The sequence below is a fragment of the Leguminivora glycinivorella genome, chromosome 12 (genome assembly GCF_023078275.1).
Source record: "Leguminivora glycinivorella isolate SPB_JAAS2020 chromosome 12, LegGlyc_1.1, whole genome shotgun sequence".
Classification (NCBI taxonomy): Eukaryota; Metazoa; Arthropoda; class Insecta; order Lepidoptera; family Tortricidae; genus Leguminivora; species Leguminivora glycinivorella.
In genome coordinates this window covers 16,023,754-16,040,979 of record NC_062982.1, presented here as the reverse complement: position 1 = coordinate 16,040,979, position 17,226 = coordinate 16,023,754, and the positions used below count along the sequence as shown (strand labels likewise).

The 17,226-nt window shown below is 35.7% G+C and overlaps 1 protein-coding gene across 1 annotated transcript in view; it reads left to right on the top strand.

The window, feature by feature from the left end:
• The window catches only part of LOC125232107 (collagen alpha-1(IX) chain-like), a 256,174-nt gene that overhangs the window by 183,060 nt on the left and 55,888 nt on the right, over window positions 1-17,226 (top strand). The window contains 2 exon segments of the mRNA XM_048137722.1: window positions 15,503-15,574; window positions 16,954-17,004. Of these exon segments, the coding sequence (XP_047993679.1) occupies window positions 15,503-15,574; window positions 16,954-17,004 (123 nt within the window).

The following is a 17,226-nucleotide window of genomic DNA, read 5'->3' as shown; positions in this document are numbered from 1 at the left end:
AAGTCCGAACACGCGCCGTGCAGCCATTTAAACGTAGCCGTTCGCGATGATCGCTCTTAACTACACTCTACGAGTAAAGTTGTTAAAGTTTAACATTTCTAGGGCTCCACGTGAAACTAGAGGGATATATTTCAGAAATTCAAAATTTTTTTTTAAACTCTTGTTAGTTCATTGTAAAACAACAATTAAAGTGTAGTATTGGTCCCAACTTGTAGTTGTATAATTAGCTGTATCAAAATCTATTAGCGTATTTGGTTGCGATTGAGACCGCATGTCATGTTGCCATTTATTAAAATATTTGGCTAACGCAATTTGGTCAGTAAATAAGAGCCATAACAAATCAATGTAAGACAATAGGAGGCGATCGATATGTGACAATCAATAGCGACACTTTGAATATGAGTATGTTACAAAATGTTAAAAAATATCGACTGTACAAAGCCTCACGATAAACGTTATACAAATCGGTTTTCAGCCCGCTCTGTGACCTCTATTACATTTTATTCTCTCTTTAACTCGCCCACCTTAACATTATACGATTCAAATAAACGATCAGGCCCAGAAATTTATTGGTACAATCAAAACTGAATAGGTCCGCGTAGCGGTAGTCTTATAAAACGTCCGCCCCTTACTGTTACAATGTTATAGCTCCTTTGCCAATTTGGCATGATCTTGTAAGAAATGGGAAGAGAAAAGACACTTATGAGTTGAACGCTTGGCTGAGTTTCTTTTATTTTCTCTTTACATTTGAGTGTCCACGGAAAACATATCAGCCTTTTAATTCTTATTTTTGTATTAACCTCCTGGATCCTGAAGGTATTAAATCTGGAAAAACTGTATTTTTTTCGGAAAAATCGATTTAATAAGTAACCAGTAACGTAGGAAAAATAGTTTAAAAAATCATAGTGTTTTCCCCTCGATTTTTCCTTATGGGCTCAGGCGAGTACATGGGGACTTTGTCCTCACTCGGGTCACCAAACAAATAAAACAAAATACTACAGAAATCAACTTTAATTACATAAAAAAATATAAAAAATACTTATTATATGAAAACTATATTAATTCAGTCTGAAATAAACCGAAAATCTATGAATCTTGCATAATAAACACAAAAAAATACTTCTGTAGGTACTTGATAGTACAGGCAAAAAATAAAAATTCGGTTTGATATTAAACTCTTCTGGAATAAATTGTGTAGGTACTATTAGTATAACAGTACATATGTAACAAAGGTACGTAAGTTGCATATTAAGCAAATTACTTGAATGAAAACTAAACTAGAAATTAGAGGTATGTACCTCTAATTTCTAGTTTAAGGAAAATTGTTACTGTACAGTAACAATTTTCCTTACTAAATAAATAACATTTTATGGCTGACATTTCTTAGGACATATAGTTTAGTTTTAATTCAGTACCTAACTCTAATCTTCAGTTTTACATTTCATAGGACATTTTTATCTTACCTTATAGATTAAGCTTTAATTAAGTAACTTAAATTCTCAGTCTTACATTGATTAGGACTTTTGTCTTACATTAAAATTTAGTTTTTAGTACATGTGTTTTTCAGTATCAGTGACTAGTGAAGATAATTATTTTGTATCTTAATTTTATTAACAATACAAAATAATAAGACTCGCAAAATTGACTGTTGTTTGGTATGGAAATCAGTATACATAACAGTTTCTCTGAATAGTTAGACACGGATACCCAAAGAAGTAGTACCAAATGCTCTAGCTATAATCTAGAGCACGTGGTTCTACTCTTTTTCCAGTTTGAAGGCATCCTTGTTTGCTTTTCAGTCATTATAGGCATATGCCGAGCCATTTTACTGATGAAGTCTAAATGAAGAAGATGCATGTGCAATCTCAATCTTCGTCTCTTTATCTCTTGGAGCCAGTTCACCCTCAGAAACATCTTCTTCATCACAGCTGACGGTGTTTAGCTCTAATACAATCTTATTCTATCTGATATCTTCTGATATATATCTTCTTCTTTCCTCTATTCCACAGTTTTTTAAGCCTGAAAATCGAAATTAAAAGTAATGAACTTTTATGTGAAATAAAAAATCTTACATTATTGAGGCCGGTTGTACTCGTCCGAGAACATAAATTACTTGTTTAAATCCGCTAGTACTCACACGAGTACATAAACTTCAGAGCTATATAAAACCAAAGTTTTTTAACTATATGGAGGAAATCTACTTACTGACATATGAAATGCATTATATATTTATTAATTAAAACCAAACAAAAATATATAAATAGACTTTCAGTGAGATAAATTCGGATTTACTTACCGCGGGACACCGCGTAGCCGGTAGTGACAGATGTCAAAGCCGCACTGATCGCTGATTGGCCATCTGAGGCTAGGTGTCTGTTTTATTTGGTTGACAGTTTCGTTCGGTAACGTTCTATGCCTACAAACTTGTTATGCTGCTTTGAAATTTCACAGGAGATTTTTTTTGATCTTATGTCCTCAAGTGAGGACCGGGGGATCCAGGAGGTTAAATTGATCGTAAATATTTATTATTATTCGAAGATAATTATAATACACTTTTAAGAGACAGGTAGGGAACTGTCCTCACATTTCATAATAAAATATATCTAACGTCATTTCTTATCAACAAAAGCGAAAAATCCCTGAATATCGAAGCTTTATTTTCTCTCCTTTGCTCTCATTTGTTTGTAAATTGAGATTTCCGCTTGACCCTATTTTAAAATAATCCATAAATGGCGGCTATCCGAAATCACTATTTTGGCTAGCGGTCGGAACTCGAAAATTGTTATCGTGTTCGGTTTTGTTTTAAATCCTAGTAAAGCTTTTATTTTTTTTTCGGAACAGTGTCGAAACACTGACGCATATAGTGATGTTTTCTAACACCTAGATTACAATGCACACCACGTACTACATACATACGCAAATAATAAATCAAACATTTTTTTTTTTTATTATGGACTGATCCTAGTCACACCTGATGGGAAGTGAAGACAGAGTCTAAGATGGAGCTTACCGATTCAGTAATAGCCTATTCACTCTACGTTTAAAGAGACCGAGGTCGTATTTTTCTGGGAACACCGATGCTGGGAGCGCATTCCATTCCTTTGCGGTCCGCATTACAAAGGATGAGGCAAATCGTTTTGTGCGGATAAATGGAACACTAACCACATACGGGTGCATTCGTTCCCCTCGCCTGGACGTCCGAAGATGGAAAGGAGAAGGAGGAATTAGGTCGTGCAATGCTTGAGCGCACTCCCCAGAATGTATCCGGTAGAATATCGACAGACAAGCGACTCGACGGCGATGTTCTAGGGTCTGCAATTTAGCCTTAATAGTAGGGTCATCGCCGAAGAGCCTATGTGCCCGACGCTCTATCGCATCCAGGGCCGCCAGCTGATACTTGGCGGAACCGTCCCAAAGGTGACAGCAGTATTCCACGCACGATCGGACCTGTGCTTGGTACAGGGAGATAAGCTGATTCGGCGTGAAATACCGCTTCACCTTAAATAGGACACCAAGTTTTTTGGCAGCATTTTTATGCAGTTCCAATTATATGCAGTTTCAAAGTGATTTTTCTTATTATTGTAACGGTAGGTTTTTGAGCTAATACGACGTACTGTATTTCATCTGTATGAATGAATAACTCGCAGGTCATATCCCAACGTCACGTTAAGATATGAGTAAGTTCGTTATAAGAAATTTCGTTATAAGAAATCAAATTTTTTGTTTTTAGCCTAGTTTAGGAGGTTTGCCTTCTTGATTAAAATAGCGGAAAGAAGTGCAAAAAAATATTACGTGGAATTTCAAGTTTGCGAGATTACCGAACAAATTTGTAGCCACTGGCGGAAATTCACCCGATGCTGCACTCATCTAAATTTTATTTTGCAAAGGTAGTATAGGGATTGGTACCCTAGAGGTTGTACTAGGGGCCAGAAAAAACCCAGAATGAGATGGGAGGACGAACTGAAGCTTACAGTGGGCTCGAAGTGGAGAAGAGTGGCCCAGGATAGGCATCAATGGAAAGAGCTAGAGGAGGCCTTTGCCAATCGGCACACTGAACTAAGAGACATTCTCTAATTCAGAAAAAAGGGGCTTAATAGATAGATAGATAGATAGATAGTATAGGGATAGTTTGTTGAGTGGGTCAGAATCGACAGTATGATTATGATATAACATAAAAATAGATACTCTACTTACACATACTCCATTTCTTATCTCCTCCGTCCACACTTGAATACGATACGTATACTCGTAACAATTTGCAGTTAAATAAAATGTTACTATCATGCATGAAGACGGCTTAAAATGGTATCTTATATTACAGCATTTAACTAGTGCGAAGCATTTCCCAAAAAAATATAACCAGGAAGTCAGGGAGTCTCTGTTGGGATTAAGATTACTAGAGAAGTACAAAAAATAGGAAAAAGGGAGTTGTGAATGTGGAAAGTGATGAAGTTTCCGACGAAGGGTACAGCGGGGCGAATCTCGACTGGGGGACAAATTTAACTGGTCCATTTTTTCCATGTTTTAAAATGTTTGCATTATTAAAAAATAGTGTCCACCGGTTATATATGGTAGGCGTGTTCAGTGGATACATGTATAACTCAACATCATAGTGTAATAATGGAAAAAATGAATTAGTAACAATTGCCCCCCAGTCGAAATTTGTCCCCCTGTACTATTTTAATTTAAAATTTTGAAAAGTTTTTTTTTTCATTCTGTCAATTCTTACTTTCTTAGTCAATGTAACTTGACTGTTTTGTCAAACTTTCGTTACCTGTCTTAATTAAAAGTGTTTAATGACAGTAAATAAGTATTAAATTTTGTAATTTGGCAAACTTAATTAGGAAGAAGTACGCAAATATTTTTACCTAAGTTTAAAATACCCTTTATAGCAACAAAAACAGCTCATACGTTAAGAATACAGCATACGCAGAGTGTTGTACAACAGTAATAAATTAAAATGTTCACATTAAGAGCACACAGTTTGTGTAAATATTACGCTATTGGGGTGATATATACTGCTGGAGGCTGGAACAATATATTCATTACTGCTGTGTACTTTACGCAAAGGGAGCCAACAGTGGGTGAATTTTTAAATTTAATTCCGTTACGCAGAAGTGTGAAAACAATTTTTATTGTATACTAGCTTTTCCCCGTGGCTCCGCTCGTAAACTTCCATCCCCCATTACAGGAAAATGGGGGGTTAGAAAGAGACATAAAGTAGCCTATATCACTCTCCATCCCTTCAACTATCTCCACTTAAAAAATCACGTCAATTCGTCGCTCCGTTTTGCCGTGAAAGACGGACAAACAAACAGACACACACACTTTCCCATTTATAATATTAAGTATTATGGATTCCTGGATAAAATCGAGTGTTATTGACCCTTCATGCATTACTTAAATGGTGAGATGATGACTAATAAATAGGAAGGACCATAAATTATACAGGATGTCCGGTAATTAATGGACAACCTTTTATCCACCAAGAGGGCACCTTATACTGGTCCAGAAAATCGACTTTAAGGTTTAGTAAAAGTCGCCTGGTTTTCGAGATTTTCACACTTTTTAAAATTTCAATGGATATTAATGGACAACCTTTTAACCACCAAGAGGGCACCTTATCTCTCATCCTGGACCAGTGTCCAGAATCGACATTAAGGAAAAAATTTTAATACTACCTAAAATTTTAAAAAGTGTGAAAATCTCGAAAACCAAGCGACTTTTACTAAACCTTAAAGTCGATTTTCTGGACCACTATAAGGTGCCCTCTTAGTGGTTAGAAGGTTGTCCATTAATTACCGGGCACCCGGTATAATGTTTGCTCGAGATTTTCATTTACGTGTAATTAATAATTTGGATAGCGCCAGATAAAAAATAGGCAATAATATTTGAATTTGACCAAAATGCAATAGAAATAATTCTTGACTTACTTGACTTAATGTCCTAGGTCCCCTAGGTAGGGCAGACGGCGTCCACAGTGCGCCGCCATCTTGAGCGGTCTTGAGCTTCGTACTTCAATTCGCTGCAAGTCTTTATTCCTTAGCCTCTGCAATAATAGTCCGTCGCCAAGTTTACTTCGGACGACAACTTTTCTCTTTTAAATAACCAAGGTTCCAATCTAAGGCTTGCCTCGGTATATGGTCAGGACCCCTTCGGAGTGTGTGCCCAATCCAACTCCATTTCCGGCGCTTGATTTGCTGGTCGAATAGAAATAATTAATGATCATTTACCAGGCGCTGTTTCTAGGTATATTATAACTATTATAATATTATTACATATATGTATACAGTGAAACCTGGATAAGTGAGACTTCAAGGGGCGAAAGAATTTGTGTCACTTAAGGAGGTATTCCACTTATAAAGGGTCTCAGATAGACAGGTATAATAAAATGTCAGTCTCATTTACAAAAGGTACAACTTACAGCGGTTACAATAGGCGTCGTGTCAGTTATAGAGGTGATAAATAAGGTATTTTGAAACTAAATATAATTATTATTATGTAGTTGTTCTCTCTAACAAGGAAATGTATAAAATACGCCTTGGTTTCTCACTTATCCAGGTCCCAATTAACCAGGTTTCACTGTATTAGAATTCATAATTCAAAGATTTAATAAATTTCAAACTTATGTAAATATCGAACAACATAACGCGTGTAATACTCTCATTTTTCACACCGACAGCGTTATGTAAATATTGACGGGAGGTGTTATAATGAGGCGTTTGCAAATATTCCCTTTGACGTCCCAAGGTGCAAAATAATTGGGGACCTCACTAGCGGCAAACTGAAAATGTTGGTCCCGTTTGTTGTGGTTTCTTTGATTTTAATTGATTTGGTCTTAGATGTTAACATTGAAAATGTTTTATTGATAATTGCTTGCTGCTTATTTTTATTGCTAAAACGTAGTAATGAAATCAGACTACAAGTGGCTTCTATTCGGTACACTTTGTCTAAATACTCGTAGTGTTTTAGTAATTTTAAGCATCTTAAGAAGGCAGGCGTCGAAAGCAAAAGGTTGTGAACTCCTGTATAGAATTATAGAAATTTGTAATAAGCGGTAATACAATTATGGTACGTACTACTGAATTAAACTAAATTGTACTAGTTTAAAAGTTTTGACTAAACGAAAGTAGTTTTTCAGATAGGCCAATCTGCACGTTACGAAAGTGGTGATTACCGTCTTGTGTCTACACAGAAATGTAAATTTTTCACACCAGTCCACCTCATTAAACTTTTACTATTTTGTCATTTAAAACATGTGAAAAATGTTAATTTAAAGCTCTAGATCTAGCACATGATTGCCGCGAGAGTATGTCGCCGCGAAATAGATCACACGTCTTCTTCTAATTGTATTAATGACATAAGGACGGGTAGTCTATCTCGCGGCGATATACTCTCGCGACAATCATTAGCTAACCCTGTAGGCCTAGCACATGATGGCCGCGAGAGTATGTCGCCGCGAGATAGATGTCACGTCTTCTTCTAACTGTATTAATGACATAAGGACGGGTAGTCTATCTCGCGGCGACATACTCTCGCGGCCATCATAGCTAGGCCTACTGAAGGACTGATAATTTTAAAATTGTCAAAATAGGCAATAACCTCACTGACCCAGCAATCATCCAGAGTGATATTTCAAAACGCCGACAAAGTCCTTTATCAATTTTATTTGCACGTCACTGGTATTGTGGGACCTTATCCGATGATCCCGGAAACCGGTTAAACCCTAATAAATCACTGGCTGGTGAAAAAATTAGCGTTATTTTTTGAGGATCGAGGTCACTCGTCATTTAGCCGGGGCATTCTATTATCGGTACGGGTAGTCGGGCGCGACAATTTTTTACTGACTCGATAAAGGGGTCGACCGTAACAAACGTTTGTAAGGCTTGCAGAGTTGCAGAGTTACCTCGTTGCATTTGTTAACTCTTTATTTTCGATGCGTAAATTCCGATTTCGGTTTTGTTATTTAGCAGAATATACGGAACTGTTTGTATTTTCCATGTTGGGTTGAAACAAAAAGAAGAATGGTTTCTAACAGATTTGGTCAATTTTTGTTATTGGGGTTTGAAAAGGGACCACAAAACCCTTTTTAGTTGACCTTAGAAATCGGTGCTCATATTATTATAGAAAAAACCCTACGATCCTCAATTAATTAGTTCATGTTTGCTCCCTCAGTACTGTAACTTCATTTATTTTGATGTTTAGCCTATTTTGATAATGTTGTAAATATGTTTCGAATAAAATCTCATTCATTCATTCATTTCTGAATATTTATAGGTCTTCTTCTTCCTCCTAACCGTTTTACGTTATGTGGGGTCGGTACAACACGTCTTCCTCTTCCATTCTCCTCTATCTTTCGTCATCTCAACACCCACATCTTTCTTTCTCATATCCTCTTTCACACAATCCATCCATCGTTGTTTGGGTTTACCCCTCCCTCTCCATCCATCAACCTTCATCTCCAACATTATTTTGCCTATATGACACTCATCTCTCCATCATTACATGACCGTACCACGCCAACCTGCCACTCCTCATCTTTTCCGTTATAAGCGCAACTTTCAAACTTCCCCTAATACTCATTCCTGAAGTTATAGGTATTTTAGGTATATAATATACATATTTATATATTTATTTTTGGTCTTACCCTATTGCTAGAATATTATAATGGATATGGCGCTTAATCTGGCTCCACGTTCTGTGGTCTAAACAAACGGATTGTTGTCGACATCACGTTGCGGTTTCTATACATTTTGTATTAGGACGATGTCACTGCACATATACACCGTGTGCCTACAGTGTATATGTCCTGTTGTTATTGTTCTGCTACTTAACCTTCAGGCTCATTTAAATCCACATGTTGATCCAATTCTGAGCTATAGGAATGTCCTAAATTTATACATACAAATTTTCACGCCTAAATTCCCATGAGAAGTAGGCAGAGCACATAATACTGATCAAGTTTCAGTGCCACTCTTATCAATTAAGTGGTTGAAAGAAAACAAAATTGTAATCAATGAGCGGTTGCCAGCCTCTTGACTACGCCACAATTAAACCCATGTCCCAAAGTCGACTTCTACGACATCCAATCGAAGGAAAACGATAGGTGATGACATTTACAACCCGACATCACACGGGTGAATTTATATTTTTCTGTTAAATAACTTTATGTGCACATAAAAGATCCTATTAAAATTTCTACACAAAATAATTCACTGAAATGAATACTTTCTTGTTAGTGATTGTTATCCCAAAAGTCTCGACTTAACGACAAGCCTTAGACTTCCTTGAGCATTTATAAACTCCCTAGAGCTCCGGATGCAAAGGCTGCTGCAATCTCGTGTTCATTAAAGCCGAATTCGACTTGAGTCAAGGCGAGCTTGGAGCCGAAATCACGAGATCCAATTACTGCGACGAATTAAATCGTCTACTGTCGTTTGATGGATATTCAGGCAGTTTGACATTTTCTATGCACTACTTGGCAGTACAGTCGGCAATGAAACAGTGACACAAGATAGTTGGAACTAGTAATGTAGAAATTGCAGAACATTCCCAAAAATCGGAAACATTCTTGAGAATGTTCGCAGAACATTCCCGCAACATGCAATTTATTATTTAAACAAGAGAATATACTTGAAATAATGTTTAAATGGGCATAATATAAAACTATCTGTTATTATAGGTATAATATTGTCTATTACAGTTAGCTATTTTATTGATAAGTGATAAGTTACCTAAATTCTCACCATAAGTTGCTTAAATTCTCACTATACTTCAGGGAACATTTCCACTTTCAGACTTCACAGTTTTAGTCTTGACTTTTTAAAATTAGGTACCGAACTATTATTTCTTGATGCCTGTTTTTGGTCATGCCAATATATGTATATACAAAAAAAAACAAACAAAATAAAAACAAAAAGATCGCTGTCAGGATCGAACCTGAGAACATCGGCATACGAAGCCAGCGCACTACCACGGGACTACGTCTTGACTTGCTGAGTTCGACGAAATTATGGTATAAACTACGAAGTTACTAAGTATTCTGATAAATTCTCGTTCTCGAGAACATTCTCAGAAGTTACCGAAAATTCTCATGAGGAATGTTCTGCAACTTTGGAAACTTCTCGACCGTGCATTGCTAGTTGGAACTAGAACTTATAACTTTAAAGGTAATTTCGAACATTTAAAGCGTATATTTATTTACCACTAGCTAGTGCCCGCGGCTTCGCTCCCGTTAAATTCTTAAATTGTAGAATGCGCCTTACAAACATCCTCCTCCCATTAGAGGGGGGGTTAGAAAGAGACATAAAGTAGCCTATGTCACTCTCACCCCTTCAACTATCTCCACTTAAAAAATCATGTCGATTCGTCGCTCTGTTTTGCCGTGAAAGACGGATAAACAAACAGACACACAGTTTCCCATCTATAATATTAGTATGGATACTATGGATATACCTACGAATCGTTCCGGTGACGATCGTACACTCGCGTTATCTACTTTTCCTTTCTTTTTATCTTTGAGCCAAAATTACGAGATCCAATTACTGCGACAAATTACATAAATCGTCTACTGTCGTTTGATGGATATTCAGGCAGTTTGACATTTTCTATGCAGTCTATAAACAGTACAGAACGGAACAACTTTAAAGGTGATTTCGAACTTTTAGAGCGTATCGTGTAAGGCACTAGTCCCACCGCGAGCTATTAAGCTATGAGTTACCGGCTATAAAAACGAACGTGTAAATAAAAGAGAACGCCGATGTTTATAGTTACTCGCCCAGCGGTGCGATCCTTTGTTCGTTTTTATAGCCGATAGCTCATAGCTTACTAGCTCGCGGTGGGACCAGTGCCTAAGGTCGTTTCGGCGACGAACGTACACTCGTGTTACCTACGTTTTCCTACTTTCAAACTTTGAGCCGAAATTACAAAATCCAATGACTATAACGATTAATTAATTCGTATACTATCGTTTGATGGTCTGTTTGACATTTTCTATGCAGTACACACGGGAATAAAGCAGTGAAACAAGATAGTCGGAACGCGAACTTTTAATTTTAAGGGCGATTGTGAACTAGCTTATTTTACGATCGTATAATAGTTTGGGCGTAAAAGTTTTTTTTTTAACTTTCAATGTGTGTAATAAGGTCATCGAGTTAATAAACTTAATACTACCGTAAACCGTAAACAAGGTGATAAATTAGTTTTGTGGTCAACATGGTATTGGTTATGATTAAGAAATAAAGAAAGTAAGAAAAAAAAATAAAGAAAGTAAAGAAATATACAAATATACGTACAACCCGTGGCATACCCCTCATTATAAAGTTATAAAGTACTCTTATGTTATGTATGAAAATAAAATAAAAAGATAAGGTGAAATGAATGCGACAGTTTCATTTAAAATTAACATTTAAGTAGAATAATTTAATGTGCAGAGTAAACAACTGTAGAATGTTTGTGTTCTTGTTTGACTAAAATATTTCAACAATAAAAATAATCTGGAAAACACACACCTCTTGCAGAATACTTTTAAAATGAAAATAAATTCTGTGTAATCCTATCAGGCTTATTTATTTTATCTGGCGGATTACGAAGTTCTGGAGTTAAAAGATACAGATTAGATTGTTTTCTTGAAAATGTACAACACAGAAAATGTAGAAAATGTACAAATGTACCGTGTGGTGACGGGTTAAGAATTTCACCACCCCCTTTCTTCCCGTGGGTGTCGTAGAAGGCGACTGTGGGATGTGGGTTAAATTGTGGCGTAGGCGAGAGGCTGGCAACCTGTCACTGCAATGTCACAGTTTCGTTTTCTTTCAACCCCTTATTTGCTAAGAGTGGCACTGAGACTTGAGTAGTTTCATGTGCTCTGCCTACCCCTTCATGGGATACAGGCGTGATTGTATGGCGTGATGTGATTTGACCTAGTTCGGGATGCAGAGGCTCAACCCCTTACCTAATTGTGTTACAAACCTAATATGTACATAAGTATGTTCGTGTTACGTGCTATCATTATATATCAAAATGTAATGTATGGTTTAAAGCAATAATTTTTTTTTATGTATGTATGACTGTATGTATGTATTTTACAACACAGGCCCTCTTGCCAAGAGTATAATCATTGACGCTTCTTATCGCATCGTGGTTATCTATCTCTCTTCAACACTCTTCCGTTTTGGTGCGAGAAAGTCAGTTTTTGTTTGCCACGAAGCGTCAATGATTTTAGTCTTGGCTACAAATGCCCTGGTGTTCTATGCCTTCACATGCGATCCAAGGATGTTTTTTAAAATCAAATTCTAAAAGCTGAGTTACATTCCTCTAGTCTCATATTTTCATTCGAACATAGAAGCTTAATAAAAGGCTTCTAAAGAATTTTTCAACAGTTAGAACGCGAATAGTACGATTTTATTTTATCAGTAAAACAACCATGTCCTCATCCCCATGTATGCGTAGAACGATATTTATTTTCAGGTATATACCTTTTTTATCGTGCCCGCTTTTTCCACGCCACCGAATGGAAAAAACCGAATAGCTAAAGGAATATAACAAAAAGTTTTGGTCTTCCTGTTGCAAAAAGCGCTGTTGTACATACAAAAGGCATTTTTATTTTAAAACGTGTTTAAAGCGAGGTCTTTTCTATTGCGGTGTTTCCGCAGTGATGTGGAATAACGGATAAATGAGGTAAAAAGATTATCTTTTGCAGAATCTTGGCGACAAAGAGTTGGAACGAATTGAAGAAATTGTATTAAAAAAGAGTATTAACCAATTCTTTTTTTATTAGTTTCTCTGTTTTTGCTACTATACAAAAGGTTGCATGGAGTAGATAGCTTTTCAGCAATAAGACTGCCTCTATAGTTAATCAATGTTGCATTTTTCTACATTATTACGTATGCCTGAAAACAGTATTCTATTTTTAATAAACTGCGAGGTGCATTTAAGGATACATACTTACATACATACAATCACGCCTGTATCCCATGAAGGGGTAGGCAGAGCACATCAAACTACTCAAGTTTCAGTGCCACTCTTGGCAAATAAGGGGTTGACAGAAAACGAAACTGTTTCTTTGCACTGCATTTAAGGATACTCCGAACCAAAATCCCTTTTCATGGATAATGACAATTTTATACCTACTGTGCAAGTATGCGACGAGCTATCTGGATTATTATAGGACTCGGGTTTAGTTGAATTCAGCGCAAGCGCGGTGTGCGCGTAACTGGCGCGTGCGTCGGAAAACTGTCCTACCTAAATACGTTAATGTTCTCAAATACAAATATGATTTAAAAAATGTATCCATCCATTAACCCGATGGGACGTTTTTAGAGCATTAGATGCTTCTATTATTATGATTGCTTAATTTAATATTTAGATACTTAAATATAATGAAGTTAAATTAATGTGTGCGGTTATTAGGTTATTAGGTAAACATTAAGTAATTTAATTGTGACTCAATTGTGTGATTTAAAATTTTGTCTGCAGCATTTATAGCGTAAAATGTGTGTGTGTGTGTATAATATCACCCGATTTAATATCTATGTCGAAACCAACGCATCAAATAGGATTTTGAAAGGTGACTGCTGATTGGCACACCGATCCAATTTTGGTAGTCTGGATGGAGTAAAATTGAATTTGCAAAAATAAAGTGTATCATAAAAACATTGGTTTAGACTTATTTGCACTTTATACTAAAGCAAATTTCACCTCAATTTATAAAAGGAATAATATTTTTACAAGCTTAAATTTACTCTCACCTGTCACCTGTCCCGTTGTCAGTGTGTAATCAAATCTAGCAAGTTAAATTTGACCCACTAACCGGTTTCCGATTGAACTGAAATTTTGCACACATATGTAAATCGCGTAATAATGCAATAATATAGTATAGTATCATGGAGCTGATTTGATGATAGAGCAGAAAGGTGGCCATAGGAACTCTATAATGAAATGTCGTATCCCTATTGAGTAAGGGGTTTTTATAAGAGCAGTACATGACTGTTGAAAGAAAAGTACAGCTGTCGATAGAAGCGTGTTCCCAAAAATGTTATTTCATTTAAAAACGAGACCTATATTTGCTAAAAAGGAATAAGCAAAAGTAAACGTCCATTAGTCTCGTATTTTGTTTCCACGGAGACTAGTCTATATTTGGATCAACGTTTCATCTCCTTAAAAGCCATTTTCCCATAGGAGAGCACGCTAATAATTCTTACGAATACAAATATTACAGATTTATTTTATAATCTGACAGATATTCCCTTGCTCAATTTTACATGAGCAAATTAATAATGGCAAGAACGTTTCAGCTTTAGGACAATATTGATATGTCAGTTGGTAATATTAATATTCTAACTATAAAACTCCCGTGAGACTCATACATATTTAAAAATATTTTAAGCGGGTTACTCACATATTAAGCATGTCGCGCTCTGGACATGTAAAGGCGGGGTCGCTACTCTTGAGAAAGGTCCTCGAAATTGGATCGAAACATGTCGAACGCTATATCGACTTAATACGTGAGTAACCCGCTTAAAATATTTTTAAATATATTAATATTCTGACTGTGAATATTTATACCAAAAATGGAAAAAGTAATTTCAAAAATAATATCGCACTCTATAGTAAACTTTACATACGTTATACAAGCAGGTACCTATACATAATGAAAGTTTTTAATTACTACTACTTTTTTTTTTGTTTATTTACTAAAGCTCTTGGGTTTTTATTACTTATTACATTACATACTTGTACAAGTAGAGCAGGAAGTGACAAAAGTTATGGATGCTCCTCATAATCATAGAGTCATAGGTACAGATAGTTTCAAGAATGCTGGCGCGAATGGAATGATCAAAACTTTGATTGTATGATAACTTGTAGCTCTCACCTATATCGATATATGTAAATCGAGACCTACAACTTTTTTTTTTATATCATAACGAAAATTATATTATTACTTTTCATATTTGTTATGCATATTTTCATTCACTCATTCGTTCCATTTGGTCCAGCTCTTGTGCATTGTACCAAACCAAGAGTAGATGTTCATTTGATCAAACTGTAAATTTTTGTCACCTATCAAACCGTTGAAAACTGCACGGATAGCATGGTCGCGCGATAAACGATAAAAACATCAGGCCGTATATCGCACTTACAAATAGTGCGAAAGGGACGGCCTGATGTTATATTATTATCATTTATAACGCGACCATGATTGATTGCCTGAACTTAGAAATTTTGACAGTGTGGTCATGTCATCTGCCTTTATTCAAAATAAGTTATTTTTTCTTACACCCTTGCGGATAAAATGACATGTATTAACATGTGGGTTGGTAGGTAGAAAGACTTTAATAAAAAATGTTTTCAATTTTTAATCTATGGTAACAAATAACTATTCTTTCCAAAGGACAAACGTACACAAAGTAACCATTTACAAGTCAGTGGTTGATAAGTTGTCAGACTACTTAACTAAGGTACAGTGATGTGGAAAAGTGTCGTAACCTTGGTTGTCATACAGGGTGCGTTTCAAGAACTGAAGTTGTACGGATCCCCTTCGCAGGCTGAAGTGCAATGTGTCAACACTTTCGAGGTAAGTTTGACTTTTGTGGTTATTTTTATCATAATATTGTCCTTCGGTTAGCGCGATAGTTGTTCATGAAATACTATGGAACCAGATTGTAATGATATATGGCGTATTAAAAGCTTTAAAATTTTGAAACGTCGGGAAGTAGGTACATATGTATTATAAATTTATACGCGACATAATCCGTTTTCATAGTTTTATTTCTCGAATGTGATCAGTTTATTTCGTGAGTAGTAAGATTATATAAAGGGGCCCACATATTACATGCTAATAAGTAACAATGATAAATAACTGACTGGCCCATAATTATCTTTCGGCGAACTGGTAATCTGCGGGCTCCTTTTAAAGTCAAATTACATTGAATTATTTAATATATTTTGAAACATGATAGATAGATAGATAGATAGATAGATCTTTATTGTTCAACCGTGTTACACAGGTGTTAATTCATTACATTAGTAGGTTACAACGGTGACCCAATTCGGGTATACAATTATCACTTAAAGCTAAAAAACTATACTAGGTATACATTATTAGCAATCATGTCATGGCGAACATAATTATCAGTCATATCTTTCAAAGAAGTCTTTTAAGGTATAAAATTCATTGTTAATTAACCATTTCTTTAAACTAGGGATAAATTTGGAGTCCTCTAACATTTTTAATTCATCTGGCAGCTGATTAAAAACTCGAATGGCAGAGATGTATGTGCTTTTGTCAAAGATTTTGTTATTGACTTGAGGCAGTTTTAAATCATACTTATATTGAGAGCGGAGGTTGTCACGGAGGGAAGCTAATGTTATGAAATAATTCTTGTTGCTCTTCAGAAATTTACAAAGCTCGTATATATATATATGCCAGTTAGGGTTAGAAAACCTTTCTCCTTGAAAACATTTCTTAATGAGTGGCTATAATGAAGGCGAAAAATAATTCTTAGGCACTTCTTTTGCAAAATGAAAGTGGTCTGCACGTCCATTGAGTTGCCCCAGTATATTATACCATATGTCAACAGAGAAAACACGTTGGCATAGTACGTGGTAATAACAACATCCTCAGAACACGTTTCGGATAATATAGACAATATAGACATGTCCGATTCAATTACCCGTGTTGTTTTAATTTTAATAATACCAATGTGTTGTTTCAATTTCAATAATAATGTACAAAATTGTATAATATGTATAAAATTTCATGTCCTTGACAGCTATTACGGTATATTTATAAAATGAAGGTACGAGTAACTTCACCCGTATTTTTTGGTATATTTTTACTTGACTGAAACTATGTATTTTTTTATCTTTATACCTATCAAGGCAAAAATCACTTAGGAATAAAACTCCTTACTCCAGCTCCACAGAAATTTACAATGTTTAACGTTTTGACAGGAAATGGGTAAAGGCAGTGGAGCAGACGAGATTGACATTGACAATTTTTTGGTGATTACTATGATTTTACTATTTATGTTGGGTTGGGCTCATAAGCTATGTGTTAGATTTGACTCACTAACACATTCATAAATGATGTGTCGAATTAACACATGCACATTGTGGTTTCAGTCACTAACACTAAGGTCTTGGGGCACATTCATAAGCTATGTGTTAGATTTAACTCACTAACACATTCATAAACTATGTGTCGAATTAACACATGCACATTGT